This window comes from Macrobrachium rosenbergii, chromosome 44 (assembly GCF_040412425.1).
Source record: "Macrobrachium rosenbergii isolate ZJJX-2024 chromosome 44, ASM4041242v1, whole genome shotgun sequence".
NCBI classification, from domain to species: Eukaryota; Metazoa; Arthropoda; class Malacostraca; order Decapoda; family Palaemonidae; genus Macrobrachium; species Macrobrachium rosenbergii.
In genome coordinates, this window is record NC_089784.1 from 26,756,036 (window position 1) to 26,778,069 (window position 22,034).

The window sequence follows — 22,034 nt, forward strand, 5'->3', positions numbered from 1 at the left end:
AACAAAAAACAGCCTTCTGCTTTAAAGAAGAATCAGAGGTTATCAAACATCAGTGAATTTTTGCCAAGTTTACTAAGTTTTACCTAGGTTTTCTTGTTCGCTGCTCTTAGGCTCTATGTTTACTCAAGGCAAAAGAGTCCATTGTTGAAAACTGGTTTTCTTTTGCGCTGTTCTTATGACAATATCAAATACCGAATTTGATCGAATACAGTTGATCATGGTAGGTTTTGTTTATTTGGGGGCCTTCTCGTGTATAATCTGTAAAAGGAATGTAACGACAATCCTATTTAACCCATGAAAAATATTCCCTTATTATTATTATTATTATTATTATTATTATTATTATTATTATTATTATTATTATTATTATTATTATTATTATTAGTTGGAAAAGCTGAGTGCTACCTACACAAAAGACTCAATACTAAAGTATCCCATCATGAAAAAAACAGAAAAATAAAATATAAAAGATAAATAACCACGAATAATGTAAATACGGCAAAAAAAAACAAAGATAAACAGTTAGGCCTCTTCTCTTTTGATCAAAATACAGTCACAAATATAAATTAAATTCCAGATTTCTCGGAGGCTACCTTAGTTATCTAAGGTCAAAGTTCAACTTTCTGAAGGTTTGCTCACTTAAAGGCAAAAACTGGTTCCCTCCCCCCCCCCAATCTCCCGGCCCTCGGAGAGGTTTAGGTAAGAAAATGTCTTTATATATTTTTCAGTGTGTACTTCAGTACCTCTACACATTATTGTTACAATATATATTTTACGTATATATTTTTTTATATACTTCATGTACCTAGACATTAATTTTACAGTGTATTGTGCATCTACAGTATATTGTATGTATATATCCTTTACGCACGCATTGTTGATTCTAAATTGTTCTGTATTCGAACCAGATTTGTCAGACTGATTTCAAGTTAACTGTTAATATAGCAGATCAAACTGGAATTATTCTATTTCATTAAGAAAACTAATAAAAAGACTCCACTTTTGTTTTGTTCCATCGAATCTTATTATTATTATTATTATTATTATTATTATTATTATTATTATTATTATTATTATTATTATTATTATTATTATTATTATTGGTGAAAACATGCCTACTGCTATGTAACGACTGAGAAGGAGAATCGTACAGATTCTCGAAAGCCCTCTGCAGAGTTGCACTTTTTAAATATTATTGTGCAGTTACACAGGACTGTATGTCTTTTCTCCGTTGTAAGACTTAGAAAAGAACGCATTTGCAGAACAAGAGAAGAGAAGATAACAAGTGATTACCAAAAGAGGTCATTCAAGAAGAATAAAACGTGTATAATTAACCAGCAATTGAGTTAGAAGAAACAAATCAATACACTTGTTTATCTCAAAGCTGGTATATATCCCCTTTTAATTACTAATAAAAGAAGCAGGCACAGAAACGCTGTCTCACAATTTTACTGTAAAGCGAACAGAATAGAATATAGAATTTATGCCCAAGGCGAAGCGCTTGGCTTTGTGAGGTCATTCAGCGCTCAAACGGAAATTGACAGTACAAGGTTTGAAAGGTGTAACAGGAGGAAAACCTCGCGGCTGTACTATGAAACAATTCTTAGGAAAGAGTGGTAAGTAAAATGGAAGAGAGTATGAACGGAGGTACAGTAAAAAGAAGGAAAGGGGTTGCAGCTAGGGGCCGAAGCGACGCCCCAAAGGACCTTAAGTAATGCCTACAGGGCACCGCATGAGGTGCACTGACGGCACTAGCCCCCTACAAGAACAGCAAAACGTAGAAAGGAAATGTGGTTCTCGTTAGCTTGACAAACAACGAGGCACCTCAGCAGAACGTGGAAGCCGATGCTTTGAAAAGCGAGTTATTGGTGCAGCGGTCACGTGGTGATAAGCGGTATTTGTTTTAGAATAAGCTAGCTTATGCTAGAACAGGGCCTCACCCTAAGGCGTTCAAGTGTGGTAAGGCTCGCCAGTCTCTTGAGGGCAGCCTTGAAGGGAAGGGTCCGACCCAGAGGCTGCTTCCTCGGAGGAAGGCAGGTATCCTGCCAGGCTGGGGAAGCGGGCCTGGAGAGGGCCCAAGAACTTTAAGGATCAGGCCCAAAAGCCATCAAGGCTCGCCAGTCTCTTGAGGGCAGTCTTGAAGGGAAGGGTCCGAACCAGAGGCTGCTTCCTCAGAAGAAAGCAGGTATCCTGCCAGGCTGGGGAATCGGACTTGGAGAAGGCCCAAGAATTTCAAGGATCATGCCCAAAAGCCCTCAAGGCTCGCCAGTCTCTTGAGGGCAGTCTTGAAGGGAAGGGTTCGAACCAGAGGCTGCTTCCTCGGAGGAAGGCAGGTATCCTGCCAGGCTGGGGAAGCGGGCCTGAAGAGGGCCCAAGGACTTCAAGGATGAGGCCCAAAAACCCTCAAGGCACGCCAGTCTCTTGAGGGCAGCCTTGAAGGGAAGGGTCCGACCCAGAGCTTGCTTCCTTGGAGGAGGGCAGGAATCCTGCCAGGCTTGGGAAGCGGGCCTGGAGAGGGCCCAAGAACTTCAAGGATCAGGCCCAAAAGCCCCCAAGGCTCATCAGTCTCTTTTCCTCGGAGAAAGGCAGGTATCCTTCAAGGATAAGGCCCAAAAGCCCTCAAGACTCGCCAGTCTCTTGAGGGCAGTCTTGAAGGGAAGGGTCCGACCCAAAGGCTGCTTCCTCAGAAGAAAGCAGGTATCCTGCCAGGCTGGGGAATCGGGCCTGTATAAGGCCCAAGAATTTCAAGGATGAGGCCCAAAAGCCCTCAAGGCTCGCCAATCTCTTGAGGGCAGCCTTGAAGGGAAGGGTCCGACCCAGAGGCTGTTTCCTCAGAGGCATGCAGGTATCCTGCCAGGTTGGGGAAGCGGGCCTGGAGAGGACCCAAGAACTTCAAGGATCAGGCCCAAAAGCCCTCAAGGCTCGCCAGTCTCTTGAGGGCAACCTTGAAGGGAAGGGTCCGAACCAGAGGCTGCTTCCTTGGAGAAAGGCAGGTATCTTTCAAGGATGAGGCCCAAAAGCCCTCAAGGCTCGCCTGTCTCTTGAGGGCAGTGTTGAAGGGAAGGGTCCGACCCAGAGGCTGCTTCCTTGGAGGAAGGCAGGTATCCTGCCAGGCTGGGGAATCAGACCTGGAGAGGGCCCAAGAATTTCAAGGATGAGACCCAAAAGCCCTCAAGGCTCGCCAGTCTCTTGAGGGCACCCTTGAAGGGAAGGGTCCAAACCAGGGGCTGCTTCCTCAGAAGAAAGCAGGTATCCTGCCAGGCTGGAAAGTGCGCCTCGAGAGGGCCCAAGAACATCAAGGATGAGGCCCAAAAGCCCTCAAGGCTCGCCAGTCTCTTGAGGGCAGCCTTGAAGGGAAGGGTCCGACCCAGAGGCTGCTTCCTAGAAGGAAGGCAGGTATCCTGCCAGGATGGTGAAGTGGGCCTGGTGAGGGCCCAAGAACTTCATGGATGAGGCCCAAAAGCCCCCAAGGCTCACCAGTTTCTTGAGGGCAGCCTCGAAGGGAAGGGTCCGACCCAGAGGCTGTTTCCTCGGGGGAAGGCAGGTACCCTGCCAGACTGGGGAAGTGGGCCTGGTGAGGGCCCAAGGGTGAGGGCCAAAGGCTCCTTGGGGATGCCAGTTCTTTGAGGGCACCCTTGAAGGGGAGTGTCCTCTCCTGAGGAGGGAGGCAGGATTCCTTATTAGATCTCATAAGATAATCATTGCAGCTTGATTTCCCATTAATAGAATGCTCTTTATTACTCTGTTTCTGTTTCCAAGATGTTTAAAAAAAATGTTTTATTTGTATTGTACTCTGCATCACTTAGTTTGTATCAAAATTCTCCCATGCCAAGAATTCATTCAGAGGAAACCGTATTTCGTATTATTGCCATAAGTCTCTGCGTAGCACTTTGGGCTGGTTCAGTGCCCCAACCTTGTGAACTTGAGAAATCGCTTCTTCTCAGAGTTCATCGATGAAGAGGAGACTTATCATCTTTCCTGCGATCTCAGAAAGTATATTTTGAAGTTCATGGAGGAAGCTGGTTTTCTTGAAAATTTATAATGTATCGTCAATTTATTTTTACCATTTTATCAATTTATTGGAAATTTTACGCTTTTTTATTCCCTTGAGGCCACATTATTTATTAATGGCGATGATGACCATAGGTATTTCAACTTTGATTTGTATGAGGTCAATGAAACACCCGAAGAGAAGTCCTTAAGATGAATGACCCAGTTCACGACTGGCAGCCGCGTTTAAACAGGGAGTCCTTCACCTGCCCTCCTGCCCCGCGCAGCATAGAGCGTGCCTCTCGTTAGTCAATAATAATTTGCATTCTCTTAATCAATAATAATATCATTTGACTCGATAATAATGACAGGAAAAGACATTTATAATAGCAATCATTATTTTGTCAGTCCTTATCAAGCAAAATAAGAGAGCATCAGTAATTTTACAGAAATTGTCATCACCATCAAGCAACCCAGATTCACAAAATTTTTAAAAAGCCCACAGTGGATGTATCAGAAAAATTTATCTTAACTTTTCATGCAGTTTTTCAAATTAAATCATTTTCATAGAAAGATGCGCTTTGTTGGCAATGAATGACGTCAGATTATAAATATGATCGCGGATTCCTGGGGAAATGGTCTAAATTCAACTTATTCTATTATACCAGGTGATCGGTGAAAATCCCTGATCATTCCTTGATGGAGGAAAGTGTACTTAACCATCAGAGGCACAAGTCACTTAGCAAGTGAGTTAATTATTTTTACAACAATTTTGTAATGATTTAGAATATATAGGGAAATTAGATAGAAAAGAGAGAGAGAGAAAGAGAGAGAAAGAGAGAGACGTAAGAATAAAGAGGGAGGCAGAAAGAACAGTGATAATGCTTAAAAGCTGTTGTTATCATCGTGATTTAAATACGCTGACTGAGGCAGGATTTTGCATGAACTCAAAAGCAGTATATCACGTTAAAGCCATAAAAAGGGTCATAAAAGTGGGAAGTAGTGGCCTCGCGATTAAGTTAACCAAATCATGAGTCAGCACAGCCAAAAAGCTTACTGCAGCTGGTTCTATAACCCCGCCTTCACAGGAGGCATTTTCATGGAAATTCCAGGAAATTGGGGGCTGGACAAAGTGATGTACTTCTACACCCTCCAATCAAACATACTAGGGTGGGGTCTTTCACTCACCCTCCTAAGATCACCTCCAATCAAGTCCTCTAAGGCGAGATTTGAATCACACCCACTACAGTCCTTCCAATCAACTATTTGAAGGGGAGGCCTTGCTGATAAATCCTTCCAATAGGGCTAGAAGGAGGTGGAGATTGCAGGTAACAACAGTTCCAGGGGTTCAACAGGCTGGAGATCGCCAGGAGAGAGCAGATCAAGACTGTGTCCTTTGAGGGAGAGTACGTCTCCTTCGCTTCCGTGTTCCCCATATAGACTGAGTCGAGTTAATTACTCCAGAGTGATTTCGTTGTATACCACTGTAGCCTGTTAATTTTGTACTGATCTTTATAATACTAAGAACTAATTAAAGTGAAGAAATTACCGATCTCGTCTCTATACGCCTTCCTGAGAGATATCAATACTAAAAATAATTAATCCAGAAGAAATAGCACATCATTGCGGTAGCGATGCAGTAAGGACACACTTAGAGGAAATCAATGTAAGAAGTGAGAGACTAAAAACATACAACAGAGGATAAAGAACCTTAACAGTTTCAGATAAATCTTTGAGATTTTCAGGTCAGCGTAGAGTCGAATGTCGCTGAATTAAAAAAAATGTTTTACAATGAAACAAAGTTAACAAGCTAACTTTTTTATTATTCCTTTATTAGTTACATTTTGTAAAATTTTGTGAAGTGTGGTGAAAAGTATGATTTAAATAATAATAATAATAATAATAATAATAAATAAAAAATAAATAGAGTTAGCCATGGTGAACTTCAGTAATAAGCTTAATAGACGGCCAAAGGAATAAAGGCAAAAATAGGCAAAGAACAAAACTAAAAAAAATAAACACCTTACAGTTGAAGAGAACGAAGCATTTACCATCAATACTAAGGCAAAGTGGCCTAAATTTTCCTCCCGGGAGTGTCCTCATCAGCCATAAGCACCGTCATTGATAAAAGACAGACCCTTATAAACTGTTTCTCCAATGGCCTCCACAACTCGCTAATAGAACCAATAATCTCTGAACAGAATTGGGACAATCCACTCGTAGATCATTAGGAATCTATTTTCCTCTTCCTCCATCGAGTTCTATAACTTCCTCTACGAAGAGATGTGACCTCATTCTCATAAGACGGTCGGCGTTTTCTGAAGAGATCTGAAGTACCAAAGGAAAGTTTTTTTTTTTTTCATCTAAGAACTTACGCACAGAATCTTACTTATACAATTTAGAAAGAGTCAATCACCCTTTTTATTTCAAGTACTGACTTATCTTAACCGTTTTTATATATCAGGGTATCTGTATCATGTCGGTCAATGTAAGCCTGTACAATCCCTATTAAAAGAGAATTACGATATCAATTTCCTTGATTGTTGTGATTGTGTTCCATTTCTTCGAAATGGATGGATTCCCGAGACTTATTACCTGAGGATAATGCGCAGTGATAGCGACCTTCTCTTGTGCATCTGGCACTCAGAATGATGAAACGGAATCTTTAAATATTTAACGTAAGAGAAATTATGCAACGTAGCTCCGTAATACGAATCAGGGAAGATTGCAGCTTATAGTCTTCAAGACGAATTTGTATAGGTTTGTTGTATAAACTCATGCAATTACAATTTTACATCTATTTATTTATCTATTATTATTATTATTATTATTATTATTATTATTATTATTATTATTATTATTATTATTATTTCAGCAGATGAAACCTATTCACATGGAACAAGCACACAGGGGCCATGGACTTGAAAATCAAGCTTCCAAATAATGGTTTCAACCTCCCACCGCAGACCCCACAATGCAGCAGTAACTGATTGTGATACAGAGCCAGTGATTTTCATCGCCCTAGGGGAGACGCGAACCCGCGACTTGTGTGTGGCATGGCACGTAACCACTATACCAGCAGACCAGTAAATACAAAGAAGCAGCATTCAAACGAATACTGTACTCTCCAAAATTGTTTTATATATATTGTTATAACTATCTATCTATCGTGGTAGAACACTGAACTCTTCTTTTGCAAGATTCGTCGTTCGATCCGGGTCAAGGCCCTTGCAGTCAACCTAGGCGTGAATAAGTACCAGAGACATCTAGGGGTTGAAATCAAAGGACATGGGACTAGCAACCTCATCTCTAAAGATCTGCTGAAAACCAGAAGGCTCTCGTTTTCTGGTGACACCTACACAAAAGGGGGAATGGTTATCGACGTCACTGAAAGCCGTTGATGGGTACTGTCGGGCGTTCGAGTCTCCCAGGTACCGATTCGTTTACCAATTATAATTCTCCTTCGGTGATATTTCCGAAGCAGAGCAAATACGATATTAAGCGACAATTGTAGGTGAACGTTTGTGAATATAAAATGTCACGGCGTATGTTACAAAAAAAAAAAAATATATATATATATACCATATTTATCTGAAGGTTGTTGCCTCCTGACTCTGGGTATAATTTTCTTACTTATGAGAAGATGCTCCAGTCAAAATTACCCAAAACCTAGAGTTTTAATCATAATTCTTGCAATCTGGTCGACACCACTGCGCAGATACCAAATGATGCCATCCACCTATTCAGCTTTTTTAAAAGATGGCCCTTCGTCATCATTTTCCTTCGATCACAGTCATTTCAGAGTCTTACACACAAGAAGCCGATTTAAAAGAACGTCGAATTTGAATTTTTTTATTGCGTATAAAATACACGACAACACCCACCACCGACTTTCCCAGAGCCACCTTGCGGGCAATTTAGTCAAATTATTGGCGCCACAAGTTCTCATCATACTGACTTACTCTCTATTCTCTTTCCGTTTTGGCAGATGCAAACTGAACGAGAGGCACAGAGCCTCACTTTTAAAACAAGGAAAAGGATCTGCGCTCCTGTTTCAAGTTCAAGTCTTGCCTCTTTTCATTTCAGGATCATGGAGATATACCTGTCACGTCACTTATTATTTATAAAGAATGGCGTCTGATATATAACAATCATTTCTCAACAAGTGGATAAATCGTGCCTTGCCACTGGCGTAAATACACGGCTGGATATAGATTAGTTAATGCTAAGCGAAGGCCTACTTAGAAATTGCAATTGCTTAGCGACTATCAAAGTCGACTAGTAATAATAATGCCTTTGCATTCGACAGCTTTTGTTTGGACTTCACTATCACTCTGCGTCAAATATCTACAGTAAGTACATGGAATGGAATGGAATTGAATGGAATATAAGATTTACGCCAATGGCCAAGCACTGACACCTATGAGGTCATTCAGCGCTGAAACGGAAACTGACAGTAAAAAGTTTGAAAGGTGTAACAGGAGGAAAACCTCGCAGTTGTACTAACAAACAGTTGTTAGCAGACGGTGGAAAGTAGAAAGAGAATTTGAATGGAGGTGCAGTAAAAGAAATAGATGCGGTTGCAGCTAGAGACTGAAGCGAAGGGACATTGCAAAGAACCTAATTTAATGCCTACAGTGTACTGCGTGAGGTGCACTGACGGCACTACTCCCTTACAGGGTCAGTAAGTACATGGACAAACAATCGTAAACACTGAGCACATTTACGCATAAGCTACAGAAAAACTTCTTAAACGCGCATAAAATATCAGAACAAATTAGACTCAGACTGCAAACCGGAAAAAGGAAAATTCTTAAGCATGTCTTTGCTCTCTCCAAGAACGCAGGGAAGTCAACTGCAATCATGACTTTGACTGTTAAAGAGAAAACGCGCTTGGGAACACCCCAGGACCAAACTACGCAATAGGCAAATGCTTCAGATTCACAGAAAGTTGAAAGTCATCATCAAATGGCTAAGATTACCAATCTGGAAACCACGAGCCAGATTGGACACTGCGAATATATTTATTACAACATCCACTATTTTCCGGTTGCGACATTCAGGATTCCCCGTGCAAGTAGGCGAGTGGGCCTTTTGTTAATGACTTTTGGATGAAATGACCTTCAAAGACTGACCTTCCGTCGACAATTCATTCACTTTAGCCGCTTCTCAAGCTTAATGTTCAGGTATCCTGCAAACGTCAGCTACCCTGGTTCTATTAGGCGTACTTAGTATCAAATTAACTAGTGGTTATGATACGCTTTGTGAGTTGCCAAAAAACGGTGACATTCTCATGAATTTTTAAACCATACAGGAAACATGACTTCTGCAAATTGTATTAACAGCAGCCACTGGAAAATTACTTGGCCATAATGTGATGCACCTAACCATCCATTATTGGAAATTCTTTACATCAAGAGCAAATTTCTTGTCATTTCATGATGGTAGTTCGAAGAGTCTCCTAGAACAACACGCCCTGTGAATGAATGAGCTGGTTTTGAGAAAGCTTTACACTTAGGTCATTAGAGAAAGATTTTTACTTTCTATTTGATTATCTTACGATCCATGGAAGATTGATTTTGCATGAAAATATTCGTGGCAAGATTCGTTCAATCCTAGTCAACGATTTATGAACAATTTGTGTCAAGTTTACCTTCATTTAGGCTTCATATTTATTGACACAAATTATCAAGAATAGCTGCAGAAAATGAAGTTATAAGCAATTTATCTTTCCCCAACCCAAAAAAAGTTTTTACTTTTTTTTTTTGTATTCCAAGTTCAATAAGAACATACTTCATTACTTAAAAAGCAAATTTAGTAGGTATGTCTGCTTTTATCGAAAGTCCACAAAGCAGAAAGGATACTATAATAATCACTGCGACCTTGCGCCACCTTTATCTTATGATTTCACGCTCGGTAGCTTTGTCATGGCGTAGACTTTAATACTTTTGTCTTTTAGTAACCTTTGAGATGCAGGAACTGAGGATCAACTGAGAGGAAAAATTCTTAGTTACGCAAGCAATGATGAGTCCTCATAATGAATTAGAACTACCTTAAACTTCAAGATGCAAAACAGCCTGTCATTCCGCAAGGACAGTAGAAATTTTTTTTTTTTTTCCTTTTCTGGAAATATCTTTACAATGACAAAACACTTTAGAGGATTGTGTGCAATGAACAGACTTGTCTGTCGTAAACAGAGTAATTACACAATGTAGCAAAGCTATTAACGTTATGAAACTCCTGTGCGGTTGGTAATTTCCAATCGAAAATGTTCTATCGTCCCTGATTGGGACTCACCGTTCTGCTTCGTCATTTTCGTTTGACAGAGCAAGGGCACAAATTAAATGACTTGGCATTAGAGGAGAAAAAGAATCAGGTCACGTTTTCAGACGGAGAGAGAGAGAGAGAGAGATAATCTGAGGAATGTTTCCAGCACCGTGGAGGGTGAGGATGACCTTGTTGAGACACTTGCGTTTTATATCAGGTTATGGAATGAGTTTTGTACAGAGCACTAACTACTTATGGACTTCTCCCTCTCTCTCTCTCTCTCTTTCGTTCGTTATCCTCAGCTGCTTAAATAAAAGGCCTCTCTCTCTCTCTCTCTCTCGTTTGTTATCATCAGCTGCTTTAATAAAAGTCCTCTCTCTCTTTCTCTCTCTCTCCATACTGTGCTTCTTTCAAGAAAGTCCCCTCTCTCTCTCTCTCGTTTGTTATCATCAACTGCTTTAATAAAAGTTATCATCAACTGCTTTCTCTCTCTCTCTCTCTCTCTCTCTCTCTCTCGCTCTCTCTCTCTCTCTCTCTCTTTCGTTTGTTAAAGTCTCTCTCCTCTCTCTCTCCATACTGCACTTCCTTCAAGAAAGTCCTCTCTCTCTCTCTCTCTCTCTCTCTCTCTCTCTCTCTCTCTCTCTCTCTCTCTCTCTCTCTCTCTCTCTCTCTCTCTCTCTCTTTCGTTTGTTATCAGCTGCTTTAATAAGTCCTCTCTCTCTTTCTCTCTCTCCATACTGCGCTTCTTTCAAGAAAGTCCTCTCTCTCTCTCTCTCGTTCGTTATCATCAACTGTTTAATAAAAGTTATCTCTCAGCTGCTTTAGTAAAAGGCCTCTCTCTCTCTCTCTCTCTCTCTCTCTCTCTCTCTTTCTCTCTCTCCATACTGCGCTTTTTTCAAGAAATTCCTCTCTCTCATTCTCTCTTGTCATCCTGAGCTGCTTCTCTCTCTCTCTCCATACTGCGCTTCTTTCAAGAAAGTCCTCTCTCTCTCTCTCTCTCTCTTGTCATCCTGACCTAATTCTCTCTCTCTCTCTCCCTCTTGTCATCCTCAGCTGCTTCTTCTCTCTCTCTCTCTCTCTCTCTCTCTCTCTCTCTCTCTTGTCTCCTCTCTCTCTCTCTCTCTCTCTCTCTCTCTCTCTCTCTCTCTCTCTCTCTCTCTCTCTCTCGCCCTCTTGTCATCCTGAGCTGCTTCTCTCTCTCTCCCTCTTGTCATCCTGAGCTGCTTCTCTCTCTCTCTCTCTCTCTCTCTCTCTCTCTCTCTCTCTCTCTCTCTCTCTCTCTCTCTCTCTCTCTCTCTCTCTTGTCATCCTGAGCTGCTTCTCTCTCTCTCCTCTTGTCATCCTGAGCTGCTTCTCTCTCTCTCTCTCTCTCCCTCTCCCTCTTGTCATCCTGAGCTGCTTCTCTCTCTCTCCCTCTTGTCATCCTGAGCTTTCAAGAAAGTCCCATATCTCTCCCTCCCCTTTTTCTTCCCGCTTCTCTCTCTCTCTCTCTCTCTCTCCTCTCTCTCTCTCTCTCTCTCTCTTGTCATCCTCAGCTGCCTCTCTCTCTCTCTCTCTCTCTCTCTCTCTCTCTCTCTCTCTCTCTCTCTCTCTCTCTCTCTCTCTCTCTCATCCTGAGCTGCTCTCTCTCTCTCCCTCTTGTCATCCTGAGCTGCTTCTCTCTCTCTCTCTCTCTCTCTCTCTCTGCTTTCAAGAATCCTGAGCTGCTTCTCTCTCTCTCCTCTTGTCATCCTGAGCCTTCTCTCTCTCTCTCCTCTATCCCTCCCCTCTTGTCATCCTTTCTCTCTCTCTCTCTCTCTCTCTCTTCATCCTGCGCTGCTTTCAAGAAAGTCCCATATCTCTCCCTCCCCTTTTTCTTCCCGTACTGCATCTCTCTCTCTCTCTCTCTCTCTCTCTCTCATCCTGATCTCCCTTAATGAAGTCGATACCAGCCACGTGCCTTTGAATAAATCTTCTGTACGGTATCCAACTGTATAAACCCGAATGGCATTCGGGGAGCAACGTATTCATCAGAGGAAAGCAAAACGACAAACATGGAGTGTTTTCTCTTTATAATATCAGCATTGCGTTTTTTCAATAAACGATAACAACCATCATCTTGATTTGACAGCAACATCCGCAACTTGATGCTTAGCACATTTACATAGAAGAGAGTAAAAACAGTATCATCACCGTGAAAAGAATGATGTAATGCCATTTTAAGAAGTAATATTGAAATAGTTTAATGGAATCCTTTATTAAAGGTTCCAGTTACATTTATACATAAAAAAAAGCGTCTCTTATCTTAATAGGTTTGGGTGAGACGTCTCCTAACCACTCGACTGTTATATTCAATAAATCATTTCTGATATATATATATATATATATATATATATATATATATATATATATATATATATATATGTATATATATATATATATATATATATATATATATATATATATATACATACAGTATATATAAATATAAATATTCATATATATATACATATATATATAAACATACATATATATATATATATATATATATATATATATATTTTTATATTTATATATACATGAACATATATTTGTATATATACATTTACATGTATATATATATGTATATATCTATAAAAACAAACATGATATTAACCGTGAACTTGTCTTTTTAAATACGGTAATAAGAAATTAACAATTAAGACATCCATACTCATATCCAAAAGCATATATATGTATCAAAAACTCATAAGCTGACCTACCAACAATCAACAATCTATGAACACATCCAACTTTGTATGAGAGTGAAAAATGCTCGTCTGTCCACCTGAACAAAACAATTTATTACAGGTCATCTCAGCACGGCTCGCAAACAGTGACTGCAGAAAGAGTGTCGGCACTTAGCTTGATGAGAGATGTATTCCATTATTCGATCGGTAAAGGTTACTGCTGCGAGTTAATCACACAAGAGTGATTAGATGAAAGTGCTATATATATATATATATATATATATATATATATATATATATATATATATATATATATATATATATATATATATATATATATATATATACATATATACTGATATATATATATATATATATATATACTGTCTATATATACAGTATATATATATGAATTTTTTATCACATCACCGTGATTTATATACAATCTTAAGCTACAAATGTCGTTTAACATGCAATTCACACTACTTCGGGAATATCCCTGACGAGGAATTATTACCGAAGGGGAATTTTGAGTGATAAATTTATCACTTATAATGCCCCTTCGCTGATAATTCCCGAAGCAGCGTGAATTGCTTATTAAACGACATTTGTAGTTTAATGATTATTTATATATACATATATATACATATGTATATATATTATATGTATATTTACTCATTCATTTATATATATATACAATATATATATACATATATACATATCTCAGTTCAGTAAGAATTTCCTAAGTCTTTCATGACTCAAACTTAATTGAAATTGGACTGCTACTATTTCCATTTAAAAGTGGAAAAACTTAAATACCAAGAAATAATTATGGCCCACCTTTCACACACACACCAGGACATGTTCATCTTATTATGGCTTTAAGAATAATGCAATTCATGACATCGGGAAACTGACGAAAGTGGTGAGTCAATTTGACACTGATTCAGTCAGAAAATGTCATTGCTAAATAAATGCAGTTTTAGATACTCAAAAACTATTACTGTCTTAGCATTAAGAGATCTCAAGCTCATTCATTCTACTAAGAGACAGCATCTTATCCAAGCAGAAATGTTTGTTGAGTACAAGAACACTTTTATGTATCAAAATGGAGCAAGGAACACCCAGATCATACCAGTAAATGTTTAAAATAATTATCCATTTCGTAATGAGTGAATGGCGGAGAAAGAGAAGAGGGGGGGGAGTAAAAAACATTTCTTATGCAAGTGGTCCTATGGCTGTGCCGTCATGATTACATAATCCTTGCTGTAGTTTATACAACTGTAGATTATAAGAGAGGTTTTATGCCCATTGTTATTATTAGGTAGTCACTTATAACAGCTCTTCATATGTATTTTGTTATGAGTAGTTCTTATTTCCAGGAACAGATGGACAATATAACAGACGAGCTAAAAGGCAACTTTGATTTCTATCCCACGCATTCTTAGCAATCTAAGAGAACCCAAACACACTTTTATCTACTGGAGAACGTACGTCGAAGCCTTAGAATCCAACGGGTCTGAAACTTGACAGATAACCAGCGCTTCTAGCGTCGCCTCCTAGGATATCCAACTCCCCTCCGAAGGGACTAAGATCCTCCAGAGGTAGGAGGGCTTCGTAGTCGTACGACTCGACATCCTCAACGGGCTCCACGGCGGTGGCTGCGCCGGACCCGATGATGGCTGTTGCTGTCTGGGGAAAGCTGAACTCTTCGGCGAAGGGCTCCGCATCTCTGTTGGTCACCCGGCTGACTTCGACGACGGTGGCTTGCTTTTCCGCCGTTGCCGAAGGACCGGATGGAGGAGGAGCAGCAGTGGTGAACTGGTGTCTGAACACGGCAGCGTCTACGTACTTCGGCCTCTGAGGCTTGGGCGTTTCTGTGGTGGTGGTGGAGGTGGTAGTGGTCGTCGTGGTTGGGAAACTGACCTTGACCCCTTCCTGCTTCCCTTGTGCTTTGCTAGTGAGGTGCTGCTTGATAGGAATCTCAAGGGCCAGCTTGTCTTTGGGAGAGAGACTGGCCTTCGAAGGAACGGCGGCTGCGTTTGCCGTTGACAAAAGTGCGAATCCTACGCACACCAACACCTACAATGAAAACGAAATTTAACTTGAGAATTAAAAAGGAAATCCATGATTAATAATTAATTGATTTGCACACAGCTATGGGAAGCATGAAGTGCACGGTGAGAACAGAGAGAAGATCAATTTAAGAGGCCACGATATGGGAGTGATATGATATTGAATCTCCTCAAGTTTCACTTAATAAAATGAAAGAATAAGATAAAAATCAGTTTTATCAGGACAGACTAAACTATTTGCTGAAAAACATAAATATTAAAATTGTGTCACTGTGAGGGCAAAGGAAAGTGTATATTCTTACTATATATATAGTATTTATATTCATATGTAGATTTCCTCTTAATAAAATCTTTACTAACATATAGCAGCCTCTTGGCGCTTTACTCTATAGAAGCCTGAAAGAGATCGTGTTGATTAAATTTTGCCATTACCCGATTTCATCACAGCAAATATTTACGTATCTGAAGAAATGGCTAATTTCAGTAGTTTAAAACAGATCTGACACTCCCTTTTCAAAATACGACACAATATCATAAGAAATCGAAAGAGCATCAGACTTTCCACTGAAATTTTCACGGGTGTAAAAATCAGGTGACATCAAAGTAAAGCTTTTGTAACAGCAAGAGAGTTTAGTCAAAAATAGAGTGCTTCTGAAAAAATAAGCTTGATACCGCAAAGAGAGAGAGAGAGAGAGAGAGAGAGAGAGAGAGAGAGAGAGAGAGAGAGAGAGAGAGAGAGTCTGGCAACAAAGGGCTTTCATTAGCCTCTCCTCCGGAGCTCGTGGAAGGAACAGGTTACTCGCTGATTGCAGATCTCCAAATCGAATTATTCCCAATCACCAACCATTTTGTGATCCCGCCTATAAGGATGGCAAATCACAGAGATCCCATTCGAGAACCCATATATCAAAGCTACTTGATCGATGCTGCCCACAGACGGTAATGAGCAACGACCTTGATCACGTGGAGGGGAAGAGAAAACCCTCAAGCAACCTGAGTGAGGTCAGACGGATGTTATGCAAGAGGAGCCAGGTGTCTAGAGATCAAGGGATTATGACTTCACGAATTGATATAAATGTGACTTTCGTAATACTTCCTTCTTATTTCCTCTAAAAATTCTTCGTTATGAAATGGACAAGGTTAAGGGGCTGTTGATCAAATATGACTTGGGTTACAAAAACGGATATAACTAACTGAAAATTTTACTGAAAGACACTATTTCCACCTAGATTCTGCTCCTAGCTGCTGAAGGCAAAATCTGCAATAGAAAAAAAAAAAGAAAAAGGTATTTTAGCATGCGTCCGTGAAAACGGCTACTGCTTTAAAACTATTAGAGATAAAGAGCTAAACTAAGCCTCATTCAATAGCTAAAGAGTGTGTCCACAATATCTGGAGAATGAGTTGCCAGATGCGAGATTCACTAAAGATCCACTATTTCAAATTTTTCGTCAATATTTGACACCAGTCCCTTAATTCTTAGAGATGGCAGAATTTTATAATCTACAAGAAATCTTCCTGAAAATTTATCAATTGCTTCAACGTATCACATCCAGTTTATAAAACTGATAATGACTGCATGCCTCAATGAACCTCATGTTAATGACAACAGCCTTTCCAGTTGGCTTTATTAAAATCAATCGTTTCATCGCTTTTTTCAAATGATTTTGAAAATTAAAAACTCCGGAGTTCTCTCAATTTACTAAGAAATAACAAACGTATCTTTGATGACTATCAATATATAGCCAAGACTTCAAGTGTGTGTGTGTGTGTGTGTGTGTGTGTGTGTGTGAGAGAGAGAGTGTGTGTGTGTGTGTGAGAGAGAGAGAGAGAGAGAGAGAGAGAGAGCAATGTAGTTCAAATGATTAACCCATAACCTCCGCAGAACGCAAAATTGCTAGCTGATAATGTCTCATCAATAGCAGAATAAATTGCTATTGGAAATAACCTTTATCAAGAAAAATCAGTTCATAACGACGTCCTCATGTGACGTGTTATTTCATCTTTAAAGTTCGTTGCCAAACTTGTATTTTTACCCGGGTTACGTTGTTTAACGATTATAATTCTCTAATTACACTGTTTTATGCTAAATACAGTTTCAATGTTCGGTGCCAAACAAGAATATAATTTTCCTATGAAATTAGAATCATTGTAACTCCTCCACCACGAACTTCAATAAAAACTGCATTCGATCAGGCCTCAGGTTAATTAAGAGAAATGTATTTTCCATGATTATCTCAAGAACCATGAAATCTTCACTGATTACTGGTGTTTCACAATTGCAATTTCCGTGACGATCATATAACTTGAAGGGGCCTTCATAACAGCTGCCATTATCTCAATGCCTTCAAGTACAAAAACGTAGGTTCTTCTACAATCATTCCGAGCAATCTCATATTTATTGATTACTAAATTTCTGGGTTTAGCAAATGGCGATCTTCGATTTACGATGTCTCGTGTGATTTCGAATTTGATAAATGAAGAGGGTCGTGGTAGCTAAATTGTTTTCGTCTGGACTTGTCAGCGTGGTAGTACCAAGTTCAGGCTCCGCTCATGGTTTGAATAGATTTCACTGGCAAAATGACCTTACTGTCTCTGTGAGCCTAAGATGGGGCTGTCAGGGGAGTACCAGGGCCTTACTTACCGAGGCATCAGCAGCCACTGCCTAGTTCTCCCAGGTCCTAGCTTGGGTGGGGAGGGGGCTTGGGTGATGATCATATATTATAAAATATATATATACATATATATACAGTATATATATATAATTACATTATATATATATATTATATTATATATATATATATATATATATATATATATATATATTCCTTCTCTAGGACATAAAGTGACATTGCAATGGTCTGTCCCTTGCCTCTGCATTTTATGAGCAACCTTTAAACCTTTAAAAACCAATAATCAAAGGAATATTTCAGTGTATTGTTAAGCAACGAAATTTAAGCACAATTCAATGCAGTGCAATGGTACAGAGGCTATGACACAGCCAAAGATCTGAGGACATTGTCAGACGATAACCATTCAGAAATATTCATCTTTTAATAATAGGCAAACAGATCAGATAGTCAATAGCTTCTCATTATCGTGAAACATATGTAAAATGTGTCTCTTTCATCAGAAGGTTACTAAGAATGTTATATGTCTTAATAAGTTTCTCAAGCAAGAATCACCTATTTCTACACAATCATCAGGCTCATACAGAGCAGTTATAAATTGTGATCAACAGGAACTAATAATTCAATCAAAAGAAGGAATAAAGTTACGAGAACTGGCTCCTAAGCTCGTTAACTGAGTGAAGAAGGGTACTCAACGATCTTATATAGACCACATTTTCTAATACCGCCAGTCTCCAAAATTAATATTCTTGCTGATTGTCTCTCAAATCGGAACGAAAACAACGGGGGAAATTTTAATGTAAGGAGTTGGTACATTCGTTGCAATAAAATGGTTCGTCTAAACGGGGTTTCGTCCGAAGGCGGTCTTGTCTTAAAGGGGTTTATGTCCTAGGAGAGGTTTCTATTAGGTCCATTTTTTTCTATGATTCTCATCTTTCAGCACCTGCTTGTCCCACCACCGGAGTAATTCGTTTAAATCCGTGTCCTTCAGTCTTACTCGGCCCAGTGTTATGAATGAAAAAAGTTCTGATAATCTATAGCTATGGATTTCCGTGGAGCAAGTATGTAAAATCACGTTGCGAAGTGCAGTTTAGTGACCTGAACACTATTTAACATGTAGTGACATGAACACATTAACATGCGTTCATTAAGTGTCAAATTATTGATAGAAATATGCATGAATGCACATTACCATTACTGATACCGAAGATAACAGTTATCATGTTCATCTGCTTGCACCCTGAGCAGTCAGTATACGCGTCCCCGAACGCACGAAAGCGTGACTACAATGCTCTAGTCTGGAAACGACCGACCTTCACAAAGGTTAGAGAATCCATAAAACGTAATTGAGAACGAAAAGGGTTCTCGATTTCTTTGTTTTGGTCGCTGTTTTGTTGCTCCTTAAATGCTACCCTCGTTTTATTTCTTAGAGTAACTTTTCCTTTGGAAAAACAGGACCTGATCTGTTGCGTATGTAGCTTGGTTCAACAGCCGAGTCTAATTTCAATGCAACTAAGCTTACAAAAAACACCTGCAGATATAGTTTTTGCTGAGAAACAAAACAGCAGTCACTGTTACATTCCGCTTCTAGATGTTGAAACAAGGATGACTCCTTCATTTAAAAACATCCAACGGCATACACCTACACGTCAATTTCACAAGTAACACGTCCATTGCCCTCACAAAACAACTGAAATTTTCTCCCATTCTACGAATTGCAAATACCTATGTAATCTTTTTCAATAAAACGCTGGTTAAACGAAGATAAAGACACGGTGAATTGAATAACAAGGTCATATCCACCAGTTTCTCTAAATATCGTTCAGTAATCTGCCAAGTTTCAGAATCTAGAATGTTATCCTTGAGTTCCGTTTTATATGTATGTATGTATATATATATATATATATATATATATATATATATATATATATATATATATATATATATATATATATATATATATATATATATATATATATATACATATATATATTTATATATATATATATATATATATATATATATATATATATATATAATGTATATATATATACTGTATATATATATACAGTGTGTGTATTATTATCATTATCTTAATGGCTGCCTTTATGTGTGTGTGTCCCTCCCCTCCCCCTCCCTCCCCTTTCCCTTCCCCTTCCCCCTCCCCCCCTCCTCCTCTTCCCCCCCTTCCGTCTCCCCTTCCACTTCCCCCTCCCCTCCCCTTCCCTCCCATCCCCATTGGATTATCACGGCTTTCTGAAGAAGTCTTCAAGAATCCAGCTGTCTTCGTCTCCTTTTGCTTTGGATTGCAAAGTGTTCTTGCAGACGTCTTCACGACTCCAGGATCCTGTGAAGCCGTCTTCAGTTCCTGAAGAACTCCTGGATAAACACCCATTGGATTATCACGGCTTCCAGAAGAAGTCTTCAAGAATCCAGCTGTCTTCGTCTCCTTCTGCTGCAGCCTCGCGAATCTCAAAGCGTGTATTCAAACAAACAAACAAACAAGCGTTTCATGGAGAAATCCAGAATCTGTATTCGGAATCATTCGGCCCAGAAATCCAATGGGCGTTTCTCTAGGAACGCTTCAGTGCTTCAGGAGCTGAAGACGACTTCAAAGGATCCTGGAGTAGTGAAGACGTCTTATAAATATAACTTGCTTGACCTTTAGAATTTATGAAGTGTTTAATTAACCTCATGTGGCAACTATGAACCACCTGCATTATGAGGATCACAGTAAATACTGTTCCTGTTCAACTTCAATATAAATTACATCAGAACTTTAACAAGAAACTAGTAAATGTGAGCGATAGTGAGCATCTGCTATAGTGAGCATCTGCTATATATATATATATATATATATATATATATATATATATATATATATATATATATATATATATATATATATATATATATATATATATATATATAAACAAAAGAATCAAAAGCATTTCCCGACATTTGATCAAAACAAATACCACCTTTATTCCTTCGCCTCTCTCTCTCTCTCTCTCTCTCTCTCTCTCTCTCTCTCTCTTATAATAACAGCACTGAACAGGTTTCACTCTGAGGGTACCCTGTGAATCAAAGACTTGGCAGGATTAAAACGAGAACAAGGTAGATTCCGGTAAAATCTAGCCGTGACCAGAAAACCTCTCCCTTGAGGCCACAGTGGTGCACAAATAAAAGGGAAACTACTTTTTGTCGGCGTGGATTCAGGTCCTACTTTTACTCGCTACAACACTTAATGAGGTGCTGATCGACAACAGGCGTAATTAGGTTGTGGCGAGTTCTCATGGCCTTGACCATGAGGTGGAATTTAGCTGGCTCAACAACCCCGGCTTGGTTTACCGAACTGACATTTCCTTCTGAGTGATTATATGACGATGACTGCTCTCTTTTCCCTCCTGGATGAGGATGACCGCTCTCATGCCACTTCAGGATGAGAACAGTTGCTCTCTTTCCACTTCTGGATGAGCATAATTGCTCTCTTTCCACTCCTGGGTGAAAATGATTGCTCTCTTGTCATTCCTGGATTTAAAAAGGATTGTTCTCTTTCCAAGTCTGGAAGAGAATAATTGCGTTCTTTCCACTTCTGGATAAGAATGATCGCTCTCATGCCACTTCAGGATGAGAATAGTTGCTCTCTTTCCACTTCTGGATGAGAATGATTGCTCTCTTTCCACTCCTGGATGAGAATGATTGCTCTCTTTCCATTTCTGGATGAGAATGATTGCTCTCTTTCCATTTCTGGATGAGAATGGTTGCTCTCTCTCCACATCCTGGGGAGAATAATTGTTTTCTTTCCACGATACTTGAAGAGGAAGTTGTTTTGTAAATCCAGTGTCGTATCAAAATTCACTAAGGAACCTGATAACTGAGCAATGCAGATGCTTTAAAAAGCAATGAATTGCCAGTGTGATGATGATGAAGTTTTTATGTTTTGTTGTTCTATTCAGTATGTACAGCATATCTCAATTTGCATACGCATCAACATACTTTCAATAAATGGAGCTTTCATTCAGGTTTACATTTTCATGCTTCTTTTCTTAGTAAATGAGGTTTTTTGTGCTGCTGTCCTTTCTTATTCCTTCACATCACTAACTAATTTTCTTCCACTTTTGAAAGATCCGGTTACTCCTTATCGTTTGTGCGCTAATTTCCTTTCTGAATCCATTTAACTCTGTATATGCTCTCTACATTCTGCCTGTGATATCAAGATTATCAACTCTCATCTGTACCTATATGTTTTCTCCTTTTCTTCCTTACTTTTGCGTATTTTATCATTCGTCATCAGTGATGCCTCCATTGCAAAAAAACCCTACAATCAATCCCCCTTGTCCGCTAACATAAAAAAAAAACTTTAA

At 39.3% G+C, this 22,034-nt stretch overlaps 1 protein-coding gene across 1 annotated transcript in view; it reads right to left on the reverse strand.

The window, feature by feature from the left end:
• Window positions 1-13,368: 13,368 nt before the first annotated feature.
• Window positions 13,369-22,034, reverse strand: part of LOC136829448 (uncharacterized) — a 25,353-nt gene continuing 16,687 nt past the window's right edge. The window contains exon 2 of the mRNA XM_067088097.1: window positions 13,369-15,047. Within this exon, the coding sequence (XP_066944198.1) occupies window positions 14,469-15,047 (579 nt within the window). The 3' untranslated portion in view covers window positions 13,369-14,468. The remainder of the gene's footprint in view (window positions 15,048-22,034) is intronic.